Here is a 17,800-nt window from a genome sequence, read left to right as displayed (position 1 = left end):
TATGACTCAGGCATTTCCAACTGAGTTGTGACTGGCAGGTCACAGGACTGTGAGAAAACAGAAGGCGTGCCTGCTCGGGTTCAAGACCTTATTATGCTGTTCAGCTGTGACTCTGAGCAGATCTATACCTACCTGCCAGGTTTCCATGCTGACTAGGCCGGCCTAGCACCCTCAAGACCAATCAGGTTAGATGTCTCCCCAGAACTGGGAATTAAGGAAAGCTTTCTAAATTTAGGATTGTGGCTTATTATAGCGTGAGAATGAAAGCCAAAACATGGAGGAGAGTACAGGAGAGGCAGGGGCTGCATTTCCGAGTGGCCTCTCCTTGTGGGGCACGTGGATCGCGTTTCATTGCAATGATGGATGACTTCCTGTATGAAGCAGAGATGGTCCCTGCTTTACAGTGACATGAAAAGTTCAAGTCAGCATTTTAGTATCTCATAGGCTTTGCGGGGGATGATTTTGTCCAACAGACCATGGAAGTGATTAGAGCACGTCTCATGAAGCCAAGATGTTATAGTATTTGTTGGGTTGGTTAAATGTTGTGTGTTGTGTGTGTGTTTGTACACACATACCCATGCATGTACATACCAGAGGACAACATGTGTGTGCAATGAGCACATATACACCAGAGGAAACCTTAAGTATTTGTTCCTCAGGAAGGCCAGTTACCTGATTTTGAAACAGCCCCAGGTCAGCAAGCCCCAGGAGTCCTCTTGCCTTCCATCTACCCAGCACTGGGATTACTGCCACAGCCGGCTTTACAATTTTTTATTGTGTGTGGAAGCATGAGTGTGTATGTGCTATAGCACCCATGTGAAGGTCAGAGGATGACTTTCAAGAGTTCAGTCTCTCCTTACACTGTGGGTTCCAGGGATGCTACTCAGGTCATTGTGCTTATACGTGCTAAGCCATCTCACCAACTCTATCTAGTTTGTTTTGTTTTGTTGTTTTTTAATATGGGCTCTGGGGTTGATCTCAGTTCCTCAGACTTGCAAGTTCACCCAGCCCCTTAAATACACTTTTAAATCAGTGACATTTTCCATTTATGATGGAAGTCTCAGGACCTGACCCAGCATCAGTTGAGAATCAACTCTGACCAACTGTAGATGTCCCTAGAGCCTTGACATCAAGGGTATTGTGGGAATGAGACTTGCAGACGTGGAAGCCTGCACTGTGTCACTAGGGCGTATGGATGTCAAGCCGGCCCAGGGTTTCCAAGTGCGAGGTGTGTGTCACAGTAAGCCTCATTGTTAGTTTCACCTGTTCTTGAGGCCCAGGGTCTCAGGTAGATGCATCCTAATGAGCCAGGATCTCCAGGGGCCTTCCAGGGCCAGTCCCAAAGCCTGAGGAGCAGGTCCCTTCAGACAACTCAAAAACCCAGCCTTTGGGATAACATAGCTATCTCTCTACTGGGGTCTTTGTGTCTTTCTTTGTGGGCTTGTGTGGGGGTCACAGCCACAAAAGTGTCAATCCAGGGGAGGCAAGGGGGAGATTCGACTCAACACCACTCAGTAGGCAGGCTTGGTTCAAATTTCAGCCAGTTTGTTTTAGGCATATTTAAACACAGTACACTTTGGAAAAAACAATTCCTGGTGATAATTAACTCAGTCCTGTTTGTGTAACAAAGCTCAAGACATGATTACATTGGAACTCTTATAAAGTACAAGTGACATCTTCCATAAAGGAGGTTCCATAGATTAACTAGGAAAGCAGCTTCAAGGTAAACAGTGCTCATGATAAGCGTCTCCGGAAGGATAGTGATATAGATTGACTGAGATAAACATAGGAGTCTAGGGGAGCCGGTGTGGCCTGTCCATACACATAGCACAGAGATCACCAGGCTATTAGGAAAACAGGTTTAAAGAGACAGCCTTGTATATTTAACCTTCCTGGTGTCCCTGGTGCTTAACTGTGAGCACAAGGACCTACATGTTTCCTACAGGGTTGGGGATGCTCAGGGACCTTGGGAGCCCATGGTTTCTGTTCTCCTTGGCTAAGGGGCTCATCCTAACTTTGGCAGAGCCGACTCCATTGGGGTAGTTTGTGGTGTTCTTTCCTAGGCTGTAGCTGCCTGGACTGAAGCCTTGCTGAATTAGCTTCCTTCGCTCAGTCCATGCAGCCCTCATAGGAAAGCGCTCAGAACCTCTGCCAGCTTCATGGCCACTGTGTTCCTCCTCACTAACATCTGTTTCTTTCCTGGCAGTTCTGTCACCAACATGGGGGACTCTCATGAAGATACCAGGGCCACCATGCCTGAGGCAGTGGCTGAAGAAGTGTCTCTATTCAGCACAACGGACATGGTTCTGTTTTCTCTCATCGTTGGGGTCCTGACCTACTGGTTCATCTTTAGAAAGAAGAAAGAAGAGGTACCAGAGTTCAGCAAGATCCAAACAACGTGAGTGGTGCCCCTCAGAGTTTCTTGGTTATCCCTTTCGCTGAGCATCCTTGGCACCTCTTTCTTCCATGCTATTCTCCATGCTGGGGCTACAGGCTGGAAGAAGGCAGCTTGCTGGGAATTTGAGGCTTTTAATTTGGGGTGTGACTCAATGGGTAGACGATGCTTTGTCCTCTTTAATAATAAGATACACCACACACACACATATATATATAACAAAACAACTGCATTCGGTCTTACCTTCCCCATCAGTGATTTACTGAGATGGTGTCTCCTGGTATCTTTGCCCCACTATGTCCCAAATCCTTCTAGGATTTGTGGCTGTGACTAATGTAGACTTCTGTCTTTCTTTGTTTATGATCTCTTGATAGACCAACCTGGTGAGTTGCTGGACCTTATTCTCTCTCTGTGATTTGGTCTACTTAGTGGCCCAAAGCGCCACTCTCCTGGGCTCTGTGAGCACTTTATGAGGTCATGGCATGAACTTACGCACTGAGCCGGGATCTCCTTGCTGCTGCATATGTTAGCATTAGGGTATAGTTTGAACAAGACATCCTAAGGACGACTAAGATTATATCACATGAGAGAAAGCTGAGGCCTACAGTCCCAGCAATTAAGTGAAGGCAGGAGGATCAGGAGTTCAAAGTCATCCTCCTAAGCTGTATGCCAGCCAGCCTGAGCTATCAGAGTCTAAAAAAAAAAAAAAAAAAAAAAAAAGCCAGGGTGATGATGGTGTTCATCTTTAATCCCAGCACTTGGGAGGCAAAAACAGGCAGATCAGATCTCTGAGATCGAGGCCATCCTGGTCGTGATCCAGGTCAGCCAGGGCTGCAAAGAGAAACCCTGTCTCAAACTCTCCCACCCACACATAAAATGTAGATGGTTGAGAGTGATGGTAGTATTTGTAGAGAGTAGTTTATGGAATGCTTTACTGTTCACTATCTGCCTGGGAGTTCACCTTCTGCCCCTTTTCTCTAGGCAGTGACAGGCCCAGGTGGCTAAAAACTAGAAGAGCTAGACTAAGGGACCCATTCCAGGACTTCCCTCTGTACAGGAACTTGGACCCTGTCCTACAGGTTTGGTCACAGTGGAGACTGGGGAAGGGCAAGTGAGTTGGAACAGCTAGTCAGGATGCATTGTGGGTGGAAGGAGGGCAGGGCTTGTGGTGAAAATGTGTCCTATTGAAGAGAAGAGGAACGGTTATCTGGTCCCAGCTTCCAGGCTGTCCCCACCATCTTCTCTGAACAAGACTGTGGGACCGGGAGCTGCCTCTTTATTTAATCACCCATTTATTCTCACCATCACTGGCTTTGGCCCTGTAAGATGGCCCAGCCTCGAAGCCCGGCTCTATACCATCCACTCGGGAGACTGAGGCAGAGAACAGAAGGCTTACCTGTACAGCTTACAGAGATCTTGTCTCAGAAACAAAAAGTAGGGTCAGGAAAATGGCTCTTTGGGTAAAGGCGCTTGCCACCAAGCCTGGCAACCTGAGTTCACTTCCTAGGACCCACCTGGCAGGAGGAAACAGGCTCCTGCAGTTTGTCCTCTGACTTCCACTAGTTCACTGATGCTCAGCACCATTCTCTCTCTTCCTCTGTCTCTCCCACACAATATATATAAATAAATGTAAAGTAAAAGGCCAGGAGCACATGTGTCATTACAGAGCTTGGGGGGTGGATGCAGAAGGATCAGGAGGTAAGGGTCATTCTCAGCTCTTCCTAGCGAGTTTGCAGGCAGCTGAGAAGCCAGGGTAATGAAAGGTGCTTTGTAGAAACAGGTGATAAAATGTTAGTGTGCTCTGTCTAAATAGGGCCTTGGTGCTACAGCCCTGATCTAGGCTCTTCCTGAGGCTCAGACAGAACCTCTTCCTGCTGCCTGGGGAATCTTGAGGGTGAAACTAGGAGACACATTCCTGGAATGAGAAAGAAAGAGTTTCCTTCTGCTTAAGAATCCAGGCCCCTGTCCTGAGGGTAGAGCCACACCTAGACTGCTGGGACTAAGGGAGGACCTGGAATCCAGCCTCTCTGGCGTGGGCTGGCCCTAGATACATTCCTGTGGTGGGGACACTGTTTGTGGTGAAAATGTCCACACCTGGAGATAAAGGGATCAGTAGCCTGGTCCCACCCTACAAGCTGGCTTTGTTCCACCATTTATAAAATGGAGGTTATGCTGTTCCTCAAAAGGGATATGAGATGCAGAACTGCCCAACCTTTTTTAGGGGATAGGCTCAGCTACAGAGCAAGATCAAGGCTAACCTGGGCAACTTCAGCAAGATCCTGTCCCAAAAATCAAAAGTTGCCAGCCTAGATGGCACACACCTATAATGCCAGCATTTGAGGGATATAGGAAGATCAAGAGTTCAAGATTCAGACAAGGTGGCACATTTCTTTAATCCCAACACCTAGGAAGCAGAGTTGGTTCTTGGTTTTGGGTTTTTTGTTTTTGTTTGTTTTATTTTGTGAATATCAGAGTGAGTTTATAGGATTTGTTAAAACACATTAAACACATCTTTATTTGGGTTCTTTGTTGTTTTAAACAGTCTCATGGTACAGCCCAGGCTGGCCTCAAATCAGTGAACCTCTCTGCCTCCCCATTTCTGGGAAAAAAGGCATGTGCCACCTGGTCTATTGTGCATTTCAAGAATTATTTATTTATGGGTTTTCAAGACAGGGTTTGGGTGTTCTAGAACCTGCTCTTTAGAGTAGGCTGGCCTCCGTGGCCTCAGACTCATAGAGATCCACCTGCTTCTGCCTCCCAAGTGCTGGCATTAAAGGCATGTGTCACCTCTCAGTCTCCTTCCCCCCCCCAAATCATACATTCTTATCATGGCTTCTGGTGATTTCTAGAAATGAGGTCTCATAAGGTCTCTAAAAGCCTTAAGTCATGGTGCATGAAACCATCAAGCTTGGGTTATGAGTGTTTTCGTGTGTGTGTGTGCGGGGGAGGGTGTCATCCACGTATATGTATGTACGTGTGTATGTATGTGTGTGTACATATGTGTGTGCCATGTTGCACATGTTAAGGTCAGAGGGCAGTGTGTAGGAGTCAGTTCTCTTCCACCATGGGGGATCATAGGTGTCCAACACAGGCCATTCAGCTTCTCAGCAGGCACTTTATACACTGAGTCATCTCTCTGATCTTACTTACCTTTTGAGGACAAGTCTTATGTAACCTCTGACTTGCTCTATTGGATTCTGATCCTCCACCCACCAGCTGGTGTTACAGGTGTACACCACCTCGCCTGACTTATGTGATGCTCAGCACCAAGCCAGGCTTTGGCTTTGTGCATAACCGGCAAACACTTTTAAACTGAGTTACATCCTTAGCCTCAAGAGTATGGCTGTTTATACAAGCCAAAAGGATGAGACAGCTGTAATCTGGCCAGCAAGCACTCTTGAGTGCAAAAGGTACAAAACAAGTCAGGAGGTGCCCCTGGCTGCCCAGGCGACTCTGCCACAGATCTAAATGTAGCTCTCTGAGTCTCTGAGCCTGAACAGAGTCCCTGCTGCCACCGACCAGGTGTGGCAGGTCAGGACACCAGCTGGGAGCCTTCTGCAGGTTGCACCCTGTTGGCGTACCTCTACCTCCCCTCCAACCCTTATTCCTTGCAATCCCCCAACACTAAGTAGGAGAGAAAGAAGCTTCAAGGGGAAAGGAGATGTAGACCTCTTTAGAACTACTTCCTGCTGATTAGGGGGTCTTGGATTCCTTGGGGAAAGTCCAAACTCCGTATCAAGACATGTTAAACTTCTCGTCAGACTGCAACAGCACAGACCAAGAGCAGCAGGAAGGGAGCAGCAGCGACTTCCTTCTTCTTCCTTGGCGTGCTCCCTGACCCCTCTGGGGGCTCTCCCATTTTACCCCTCCAGCGTCCCCAGAATTAAACTTTTTGCAGCTGGCAAAAATCATGACCCCTGCTAGTGCATGAGGCAAATCATAATCATCTGCTGTTAAGCAGCCTCTTATTTCCCACCTGGGATTGAAACGGAACCATAGTCACATGATATAAGTGGGTTTTAAAAGAAACCCAAACTCTCACTACAGCACCCAGAGCCTGGAAGTACCTGTTTCCTGGGCCAGGTCAGCATCGTTGTGCCAGGAAGCCACTTGGACTAGTTCACCCTCCTGGGGCTGAGAGATGGCACACTGTCCTGAACTTTCCTTGAACCCTAGGCAGAACTCTTGCTGAGAATTCTACAAAATGGCACCTACAACAAAATGGAGTATAGAGCATATCCCAGGCCTCTCTGGTACAAAGAGAGGGTGGAGATGGTAGGTGCTATTGAAAATCTTGGGACACACTTGCAGACATCTGTGCCAAAGCCTCGGAGCAGAGCAGTCCCAGTCCTGCACACAGATCCTCTGGGGTACACTGTACTGGAGCCAAAGGTGCACAAACTTAGGGAGCCTAAGAGATGGGGAGAGATTCTGACTGGGGATGGGGAAAAGGGGTCTAGAAAGGGTTGCATTATGACTCTAGCTCCAGACGCAGAGCACAAGATTTGGGAGCAATGATAGTGTCTATAGCCAAGTTGGAGGAAATGCTGGGGTGACAGGCTTATTTGGGGAGCGGCGGGGGAATGTGGGAAGTGCAGTTAGAAGGGGCAGGTTGGGGCTTGACACCAGAGGGCTGTGGAAGCAGCAAAATGACCAACCCTGATTTCACATCCTGGCTGCATCCAGGTGATAGAGGAGGCTGGAGAAGCCCTTCCAGAATATCGTCTCTGTAGAGATGATGCTGTCTCTCCAGGAGTGAGCATCTGAGGTTGAGCTGTGGATGCCTGGAGTAGATAGGAGGGACTTGGCTGTGGTGTCCAGGCTGGAGCAGGTTTGAGAAGGAGGGTCTGAGAGGTAGAGTTTGGGGATCCCCTGGAACATTGCATATGGCCTATTATGACTATGGATTGAGGAAACCCCATATTTCAGAGATTCTCCCACTATCAGAAACAATGGGGGATAAGGCATGGCTGGAGAGAAGAGAATAGGGGGGTTCTAAGGGAAAGGGTAAGGGCCAATTAAAAGAAAACAAGTTAAGCCAGGTGTGGTGGCACACACCCGTAACCCCAGGTAAGAGAGTGAGGAGATGACTCAGTGGGCCACAGTGCCTGATGTGTAATCGTGGTTACACAGGTTCCCTGTGTAGTGAAAGCCAGGCATGGCCAGGCATCACTCTGCCCTGATTGCCAAGAGCTCAGAGGACAGGTCCCAGGAATTGGCTCCCCCCTTTACCATGTGGGCTTCAGGGACTGAACTAGTCATCAGGCTTGGTGATGAGTGTGAGTGTCTCACTAGCCATTTTAGACATCACTTCACTCACACCGCTTTAGACATCGCACAGTTAATTCTGCCCTCACAAGAGCAGTAGCTCTTCCCCAGGCAGCATTTGTTCTCAGCTCTGATTGGCTGATCAGAGCTTTGTTTTTAGATTTTTTAGGTTGGATTTTTTAAAAATTTAGCATCTAAACCCCATTTTTTGCAGTTGATTAATACATCATATGTCTCTCTCTTCTTGGAAGGGAATCAGATATATTCAGGTATAATTTGCATATAATAAAAATCCTTCTTCTCATCTTTCAGTGATGGGGATGGAACCCAGAGTTGTGTACACTCAGCAAGTGCTTTACCTCTGGGTCACACACCCAGTTCTAAGCCCCCTCTTTAACAATCCACACGGGTCTCAGGGATTGAACTCAGATCAGCAGGATTGGCAGCAAGTGCCATACCCATTGAGTCACTTCGACAGCCCCCTGGTTGAGTCTTGACATATACACAGTTACGAAACCAGTATCACAGTCAGCAGTGTCCCGCAGTACCTACAGCTAGCCCCCAGCTGTAGTAGATCTCCAGTGCTGCCTGTCTGAGGATGGCAACTTTTCCTAGACACAGCCTCCATTTCATGTCAGTCCTCAGCTGCATCCATTCTCCTCTCTCCCTTGAAATACTTGGATGAAAGAACTCCAGCCTGCTGTTTCATAGTTTCCTACGGTCGGGATTTGGCCAAGGGTGCCCCTCTGGGGCTTGTTTAGAAAAGCCGCAGAGAATCTCATTTCCTCAAGTGACCTTTATTTTGAGATCTGTTCTCCTTTGAAATCACAGCGCAGCCGAGAGTCAAGGCCGTGGGCAGCTCTTACGTCTGTCTTTATCTTGGCTCGTCAGCAGATGGAGGGATATCAGGGAGCTCCTGCACTTTGAGTCAGGGCCACCCTTTTTATGTCCTTGTACTAGTGACCACAAAGCTAAAATTACACATGTGTTTTTCAAAGAAAAGGCACGGCTGGAAGGGTGGCTCAATAGTTAAGAGCACTGGCTGCTCTTGCAGGGGACCTGGGGGGCTCACAGTGTCAAGGGACCTGATGCCATCTTCTGACCTTGGTAGGGCACCTGGCACACACATGGTACACAGACAAATGCAGGTAAAACACTCGTACACATAAAATACTAAAATGAATAAATCTAAAAAATATTTTTAAGAGAGAAAAAGCCAGTTGTGGTGGTACATGTCTTTAATCCCAGCACTCTGGTGACTAAGGCAGGCGGATCTCTGGGAGTTCAAGGCTAGCCTGGTCTACAGAGAGTTCCAGGACAGCCAGGGCTATACAGAGAAACCCTGTCTTGAAACAAGAAGGAGAGGGAAAGGGAGGGAGGGAGAGAAGAGGAGAGGAGAGGGGTCCTTAGGAGGTACCTGTCCATATAAAGGGCGGGCAGAGCACAGTGTCTGCCCCAGAAGTGGCTAGAAGGGGCCCCTCTGCAAGCACAGGTCTGGAACCTCTGCTGCCACCTCCTATCAAGTGAAGTCTGCCCTTCTTGCCCTTTCTGTTGACACATTTGTCTCAGGATAACTATGCAACAAAAGCATTTTAACCCACTAAGTCTCTTAGTTGGGATTTCTACTGCTGTGATGAAACCCCATGACCAAAAGGAACTTGTCAGGAAAATGGTTTATTTAGCTCACATATCCTGAATCACAATCCCTTGAGGGAAGCCACGCAAGAACTCAAAAGGGAGGAAAATGTAAGTAGCTGGTGCAGAGGCCATGGGGTAATGCAGGGAGGGGTCTCTGAGACCAGCCACCGCAGCCAGCAGAGTAATGATCTACAGGAAGCAAAGATTCAACACCACTAAGCAGCCAGGGTTGAGTCAGACTTAGGGAGTCTGACCCGGAATGGTTTGCTTTAGGCACATTTAGGTACAGGAAAAACTTTTCTATTGACGGTTAACTCAGTCCCATGTATACCTCAAAGCTTAAGACATGACTGCATGGAAACTCTTTGGAAAGTGCATGTGACAGCTTCCATAAAGATGGGCTCTGTAGATTTGACTCCGTGGGACACCTTTCATAACGGTAGGCTCCATGTAATTGACATGCTTGTGTCTAATAAGGCTCTCTGGTGGATCTGGTGTGGCCTGTGTCCCACAGATGGCACAAAAGCTCACCAGGCTAATTTATTCATCAGCCTTCTGGTGGGTGGCAGGGTGTGCGGTGCCCTCCTACAGGAAAGTGCTGCTCACGGCTTGCTCCTCACGGCTTGCTCCTCAGGCTTGCTGCTCACGGCTTGCTCCTCACGGCTTGCTCAGCCTGAGCTCCTCAGAACCCAGGAGCTGCAGCCTAGGGATGGCCCCACCCGCAGCGGCTGAGCCCTCCCATAGCAATCCCGAGCTAAGGAAATGCCCTACAAATTTCCCTACGGTCTGATCTAACGGGGGCATTTTCTCAGTTGGGGTTCCTGCCTTTCAGTTGACATTGGCTTGTGTCAACTTGATAAAATTAGCCAGCACACTGTCCCTGGTTTTTTGTTTTTCCTCTTTTGTTGTCTCATTAGCTCAAGCTGGCCTGTCCTTTTCTGTGTACCTGTGTAGAGGACGACATTAAACTCCCATTCTTCCTGTCTCCAACTTTGAGTGCTGGAATCACAATGTATTCCCATTCATCCCTTTGTTAGTTTACGTGGTACTAAGGGTGGGACCCTGGGCTTCTGTGTATGGTAGAGAACTACTCTGCCCACTGAGCTACACCTCCAGCTATCTTTGGTTTTTTGAGACAAACAAGACCTATAGTCTAGGCTGGCCTTGAACTCTGTGCTCTGGATTTAGCCTCCAGAGTGCTGGGATTGGAGATGGTCACTGCCACCTGACCCAGCCCTTTCTTGAATTTGGCCTGAGGCCCCTGTCAGCCCTCCACCTGCCCTTGGGTAGCTCCCAGCTCCCCTTGGCGGCGCTTGACCCTATGGAGAGCTACTCATTTTTCTCTCAGCACTGCACAGACCTGGTGACAGCAGAAACTGGCGGTCTATCCTGCTGGGATCTGCCATGCTGCTTCTGCTGCCACCATTGTCATCCCCTTTCTGCCTGTTTACCTTGTGACCTGGAGACAGTCGTTGCCAGACAGCCTGGCTCTATAAGTTCAAAAGCAGCTTCTCAGGGGCCCCCTCCCTGCCCCTCGGCAGATCCCAGGAAGAATCAGTTCTACCACACAGAAAATTAAATTTGGGTTGCCTCAGCTTTTAGAAGCGCTTCTCCTCATTGCCTGGGACAGAGGCAAAAAATGCACCCTCTTGAGGCAGCTGGGTTCACCCTGTGACTCTGCCTTCCCTGCCCCTCTCCTCCCCCTCCTCTCTTTGGCCCACTCTGGTGGCCTGCAGCTGACTTCAGAGGCGCCTGCTCCCGGTGGAGGGCTGGTGTGGGGGCGCTGATTGGAACCGGTCAGGCTCTGCTTCAAAGCCATGTGGTGTCTGGGTTCCCACAACTTGGGCCAGCTGCCACCTGCATAGTGCTCTGGGGTCTGAGCCTGGGTACAGAGAAAGGAATTTCTTAAGGCATGTAACCCTGTGTCGGCTGCTGCATGGGGCAGGAGGGGAAAACTTATCTCCCTATAGTGCTCAAGATATCCCCAGATGACGGGGTCCCAGTTGTCTTTTGGGGGTCTGGCAGCAACGATGGCTGCCTTGGCTCTTATTGTTGCAACATGCACACATCTCTGTGTCGGGGCTGGGACAGCTTTGTTCTCCATCTTATTTTTTTTTTTTTTTTCTCTCTCTTAATGGGAAAGGGGGAGGGTGTGGGGAGCAGGGCTTTGATATAAACAGTTACCAAGGAAACTGAGTGGGGCTGTGTGTAGAAAGGTTCTCTGCTTCCCTCAGTCCATGGTGGGGGGGGGGGTTACCCCTGCCGCAGGGGATCATGGGAGGCTGCAGTCTCAGTTCCGAGTCCCACTGGAGCTGCCAGATGTTACAGAGTTCACAGGCTCGTGGGGACAGAGGCAGGCAGAGGTGCCGAAGGATTCTGAGAGGACTTCTGGGATATCTGGTGGCACTTTGGGAGTTTCTGCGCTCAAGCAGCCTACCCCACCACACTGAGAATGGACAGAGCTGAACTTCCTTTCTGTGGGCTCCCAGCCAGCTGCAGCAGAGCTCAGTGTGGGACCCTCCTTTTTCCTTAACCTCTGTTGGGAACAGGGGCACCATGGGGTGTGCGTACTCATCTCCACCGGACGAGCCCACCCTGAGAAGGTCAGTTCCAGCCCTAGTGCAGATGTGTGGGTAGCCCACGGGCAGGGGGCACGTGGCTGCCATCCATTGCCAAAGGGAGAGGCAGATCTCCGGGCTAGGGTCAAATGGCCTGCTGTGAGTTTGGTGCTACTGGCCCTGCTTCCTTGAGCTGGTGGGGAGCTGCTCAGGAAGGGCTGGGACATAATGGGGTTGCCCAACACAGGGTCCCCTGACTCTACTGCCCCTGTAGATCTGCGTGAGTGAGGGAAGCAGATGGAGAGTTCTTCCTGTCCCCCCAGGGCCATAGCAAAGCTAATCAAGGGACAGACATTGGGCCTCAAGTGCTCGGGTGGGTGGGGAAGTGACTCTGTAAAGCAAACGCCTGCTATACAAGCATGAGGATCTTTCTGAGTTTGATCCTCAGAACCTGTGTAAAAGTGCTGGGCGTGGATGGCAGGCTTGTAATCCCAGAGCTGGAAGGCTCTGGACAGGCAGCTCCCTGGGGCTTGGTGTCCAGTCAGCCTAACCAGAACGTTGGACTCCAGACAAGTGAGAGACCTCGTTTGAACAAAGGTGGATAGGGTTTGAGGATAGTCACTCAAGGTTGACCTGCCTCCACCCCCAACACACATGAGGACAAAGGGAGTTCTCAGTGTTATAGTCTTCGACCCCAGGGTCAAGGAGAGTGTCTCCAAGCAGACCTGTCCAGGGCTCTCCCCTCACCATGGCCAGTGACAGCTGGCCTGGAGATTGGCCTTTCACCTGTATCAGGAGACTAAGATCAGGCCCTATGCAGTCCACCCAAGCTATGTGTCTGTATCCCAGGCCCTTGGGAGCCTGCTGCTCAGTCTCTTGAGAATGGAGCCCAGCCTTTCCTGTCTTTGGCAATGGGCACCAGTACCTTTGTGGCCCTGTGCCACCTTAGGCTGCTGAGTATCTGAAATCACAGACTGGTCCAAACAGCTATTCACTTTCCAAGAAAAACCTTTGTCCTCTTGAGTGTCACCCAAGTTCCAGGTGCCTGACCGGGCACAGGAGACACTGTGGAAATCAAATTCAGTAAGTAGCCGAGACCTTCAGAGAGTTGGGCTGGGACGTCACATGCCTATGTGGTGACAGGACCTAGATTTGCAGTCAGCTCTATCCCTAATGTGGCTTCTCTTCTTCTGCTGTGATTCCCCTGGGCTCTAGTTCAGGGATAGGACAGGCCCTTGTAAGACAGAGATGGCACTGGCATGTTCTAGTTCCCACCCTCAGCATCTGGCATGGTGCCCGTTCCCGCCCTGCGTGCCTGGGCTGGAGACGTGAGTCCTAAAGAAAACATCTGTCTTACGAGAAAAGCCAGAAGCTGGCTTCTCAGCCCAGAATGGGAAGGGAGTGAGAAATGTCCCCAGAGGCCTCTGGCTACCTCTGTCTTCCAGATGCTGGGTGGGAGACCAGCCATTTGGGAAAGCCATGAATTGTGTGCCGAGTACTAGGCAGACACACAGACACCTCCCCTCAAGTTATTCAAGCCAGTTCTCAAGAGAAGCGATTTGAATATGTGGTGGGAAGTGCTCCATGGACCTATGTGCTGTCAAGGACAGTGCCCTTGATGTTGTGGGGAGGCAGAGAAGGGTTGCTCTGAGGAAGCTCTGATGTTGTGTTGAAGGACAGTGGTAGTTGGTTGGAAAGGGTCAAAGAAGGCCAGGCTAAGCCCAGGAGACATCAAGGCCACGTGTCCACTCACAAGGGTATAGGGAGGCTGTGGCTTGGCCGGCCAGAGACTCAGGAGCTGGGGTTTTCTTCTGGAATACCTTCTGTCACACCAGTCTCTACCCAGTCTCTCTCGCTCCCCTCCCAGGCTGGCCTTGAACCCATAGAGATCCGCCTGCCTCTGCCACCTGAGTGCTGGGATTAAAGACATGAGGTGGCTTTTCACTTTTAATTGTCTTTTTATTACTATTATTTTATTAGTTACATTTTATTAACTCTGTATTCCAGCTGTAATTGTCTTTATTTTCTTATGCATTTGTGTGTGTCTGTATGAGGATGGGTGTTCATGTCCCTGAATGTGATGCAGGTTTGTAGAGGCCAGTAGTCCCCTCAAGTGCCATAGCTTGCACACAAAGGCTGAAAGGGCGCACAGGATGCCCAGCTTGTCGAGTGGTGCTGCACCCAGACTCTTGTCCTCATGAGTGCGGATCAAGCCCACCTAACTGCTGGGCTCTCTGCCTCCCCAAACATGCTTTTTGACAGAGTCTCCCACTGGCTTAGTGTCTCAGGCTAGAGCTAGAGCATCTTTCAGCTTGTGCCTTTTTTGCCTGAGGTGAAGGCAAAGGAGGAGAAGGGACAGAAGGTGGAGAGGGAGAGAAGAGCCAGACATTGAGAGGGAGAACATGAGCAAATCAGCAGGCCAGACCCGAGCGGTCCTGAAACTGACTGACCTCTGTAAGCTCATTGATGATTCAAGGCACACAGAGGAGTAAGTAGAACAGTCCCAGCTGTTGGCTTCTTCACTACTGCCTAGCACAGGTGGGCTGTCCCTGACCGACTGTCACAGCCTATCACACCCATCCTGTTACAGCTGTATCTGTGCCCATCAGACTGTCTTGTTTTTCAGGGCCTCACCTGTCAAAGAGAGCAGCTTCGTGGAAAAGATGAAGAAAACGGTGAGAGTCCTGTTCTGCTTAGTAGAACCTGGCTTTGGTGGGTACCACTAGTCTTCCTGACACGAGGTCTGAGGGCTGTTGGAGCAAAGCAGGCCAGAGTACTAAGGGCATCCTCGTCTTACCACTGCACAAGGGCCCCTACTTTTGCTGGAATTTTCTTGAATAAACTGAGATAAAAGAACACATCCTTCCTTATCAGAGTTTACATTTTGAGTCATTTCCTAGAACCCACATAAAGAGCCAGACCTGGCAGCGCTTGTAACCCCAATACTCTGCATTCCTGGGGTGCACTGGTCAGCATAGCCCGTAGCTACAGACCAGAGAGCTTGACTCAAAAAAAAATCCCAAAAACAAAACCCAAAACAGTGATGGCACCTGAAGAATGACATCCACAGGTCCATGCTGACACATACATACCAGCACCACACACAAGTCTGGTAAATTGGAAGCCAGGTATGGTGATAGATACCTGTAATCCCAGCACTAAGGCTGAAGCAGGAAAATCAAATATGGAGGCCAACCTGGAATACCATAGTAACTCCTAAAATTTTTAAAAAGAGGACCAGAGATGTCTCAGTGATTCAGAGTGTTTACTGCTCTTGCACAGGACCTGGCCTAATTCCCACCATCCACATGGGTAGCTCCCAACCATCTGTCTGTCACTTCAGTTCTAGAGGGTTAGATACGGCTGGCCTCCAAAGGCTCCTGAGTACACCTGATGCACACCAAAGACAAAAAGAAGTATAGTTAAAAGTTTGAGAAGTATAAAGCTCCTGTGAAAATGCCTGTTTTAAGATCTGTTTTTGTTTTTTTGGCGGGGAGGGTTGTCAAGACAGGGTTTCTCTGTGTAGCCTTGCTGTCCTGGAACTCACTCTGTATACAGGCTGCCTACAAACTCAGAAATCCACATGCCTCTGCCTCCCAAGTACTGGGAATAAAGGTGTGTGCCACCCCTGCCTGGCTTCATTTTATTATTTTAAATTGCGTGTGTAAAGGAGGGATGTGCACAGGAGTGTCGGTGTCCACTGAGGCCAGGGGCCATTGGACCCCGAAGATGGAATTACAGGTAGCTGTGAGCCATCTGACATGGGTGCAGGAACTGAACTAGGTTCCTCAGCAAGAGCAGCAAGTGCCTTTAGCCACTGAGCCATCTTTCCAGCCTCAACCTCATTGTGTTATTACAAGAGACTTTAGCTCCAGCAGAATTTGTTATCCTGTGTGTGAATGGGGATCATGAAACCCCACAGACACCAAAGGATCCCATTCACTGCCTGTGGGTAAATATAAACATACGTAAAGCAAGAAGGAGGGCTGTTATCTGTATTTTATCAGTCACCTTCCTTTTTTATACTCGATGTTAGGTTGTGTTTTTTTCCAAGGTATGAGCTTTAGTGCTATGCGTGAGATTACTTGGACTCCAGCTGGAGTCCTTCAGGTGATGTCTGTCCTCTTTCATCCTAGCATTTATGACACCCAGATCTCAGATAAGAACTGGGGCCAGGAGAGAGGGGCCCCTTACGAGGGCTCCACTTGCCAGGCCTGTGTCCACTTGTCCTGTGTCTCCTGGAATTCAAAGGCTGCTCTGTCCTGGGCCCCTTACTGATCTTGTGTGTCCACCTCCTACCCAGGGAAGGAATATTATCGTATTCTATGGCTCCCAGACGGGAACCGCTGAGGAGTTTGCTAACCGGCTGTCCAAGGATGCCCATCGCTATGGGATGCGGGGCATGTCCGCAGACCCTGAAGACTATGACTTGGTGAGTGAGCTCTGTGCGCCCCATGCTGCCTCTTCCCTGTCTCTGGAAGGTGCTGGATGGGGTCATCTCAAAGAGCTCTAAGTCTGTCTTATGTGGAGGCACGTTAAAGCCGACGGAAGAGTGGGCACAGCCATGGAGGGGGCAAGGCTGACAATTTGCTCAGAGTCTGTGGTTAGGGGCAGTGGAGTCCCATATCCTATCCATAAGCCGGGATGGTCATCCTGCCTGTATTGTCCCTCTTAAGCCAATATAGGATATGACAGACCCAGCCATGTCCTTAAGGGCAAGGGCCAGGGGCATGATTGCCTGCCTGTTTACTGTCTGCCTCCATCCCTAAGAGTGGCTCTGTACAGGGCACCAAACTGTCACCAGCCAGGGGTAGAAGGGAGGGAGCAGATGGCCTTGGAGTTGCCTCTTTGGTTCTCCTGTAAGGCCATTGGCAGCGTACACACAAGCACTGCCCAACTGAAGAGATGTCCAGTATGGTGTGCCTTCTCTCAGAGTCTCCCTCCCCTGAATGCCCACTCCTTCCCTTCCACCCATCCACTCTCCCTCCACAGGGGTCTTCTTCCGTCTCCATTTAAATTCGTGAGAGGCTTTCTCGCCTGCTGTTCTGTTTATCAGCAGCTGCAGGCTCAGGCCACAGTGGTGACACCCCTGTCTCTCTAGGCCGACCTGAGCAGCCTGCCTGAGATCGACAAATCCCTGGTAGTCTTCTGCATGGCCACCTATGGTGAGGGCGACCCCACTGACAACGCCCAGGACTTCTATGACTGGCTGCAGGAGACTGACGTGGATCTCACTGGGGTCAAGTTTGCTGTGAGTCTCTACAGAATCCTGTGGGCACATGCTGGCCTCTGGCAGCTCTCCAGAACCCTAGGATTCTCCTGTGCAAGCTGCCTCTTCTGTTTCTCTATGGTTTTCTAGCGCAGCGGCTTCCAGCAGAGGGCCTGGTCCTTATTCTGCTGGAGTCTCCCATACAGCATCACCTCCCACGTTGCTGGGTGATCCCTGGGAACATTAGTTACTGGACAAAGGGCCAAAACTGTAAATTGGATTGGAGCTTCCAGCTAAGCTGGCTACTTGGGTTTGAGACCTCAGAGCTGGTTATAAAGAGCCACCGTAAACTGCAGGTCCCCTAAATAAAGCCATCAGCTCCTGTCAGTGCCCACGTGCTACAGGCTCCCAATGTAGGGTACAGTGTAGCCCAAGGACATCAGATCCCACCCGGCGGTCTGAAGTCCTGACCTCAGAGCCTCCCCTGCTGCCCACACAGGTGTTTGGGCTGGGGAACAAAACCTATGAGCACTTCAACGCCATGGGCAAGTATGTGGACCAGCGGCTGGAGCAGCTCGGCGCCCAGCGCATCTTTGAGTTGGGCCTTGGTGATGATGATGGCAAGTAAGTGCCCCACCCCAATTGCACGGGTCCCCGCCTGGCATTTGGGCCACCCTCTTTGCCCTAGCAGAGTTAGGAGCCACAAGAGTGAGAGCAGGCTCGCTAAACCTC

The 17,800-nt window shown here is 50.0% G+C and overlaps 1 protein-coding gene across 1 annotated transcript in view; it reads left to right on the top strand.

Moving 5' to 3' along the window:
• LOC129675744 (NADPH--cytochrome P450 reductase) overlaps positions 1 to 17,800 on the top strand; it is a 47,909-nt gene that overhangs the window by 25,910 nt on the left and 4,199 nt on the right. The window contains exons 2-6 of the mRNA XM_055605761.1: positions 2,207 to 2,398; positions 14,486 to 14,534; positions 16,163 to 16,291; positions 16,961 to 17,110; positions 17,568 to 17,692. Of these exons, the coding sequence (XP_055461736.1) occupies positions 2,220 to 2,398; positions 14,486 to 14,534; positions 16,163 to 16,291; positions 16,961 to 17,110; positions 17,568 to 17,692 (632 nt within the window). The 5' untranslated portion in view covers positions 2,207 to 2,219. The remainder of the gene's footprint in view (positions 1 to 2,206; positions 2,399 to 14,485; positions 14,535 to 16,162; positions 16,292 to 16,960; positions 17,111 to 17,567; positions 17,693 to 17,800) is intronic.

The sequence above is a fragment of the Psammomys obesus genome, unplaced genomic scaffold (assembly GCF_907164565.1).
Source record: "Psammomys obesus unplaced genomic scaffold, mPsaObe1.curated_primary_1811, whole genome shotgun sequence".
In the NCBI taxonomy this organism is placed as follows: Eukaryota; Metazoa; Chordata; class Mammalia; order Rodentia; family Muridae; genus Psammomys; species Psammomys obesus.
This window is presented reverse-complemented; position numbering and strand designations above follow the sequence as displayed.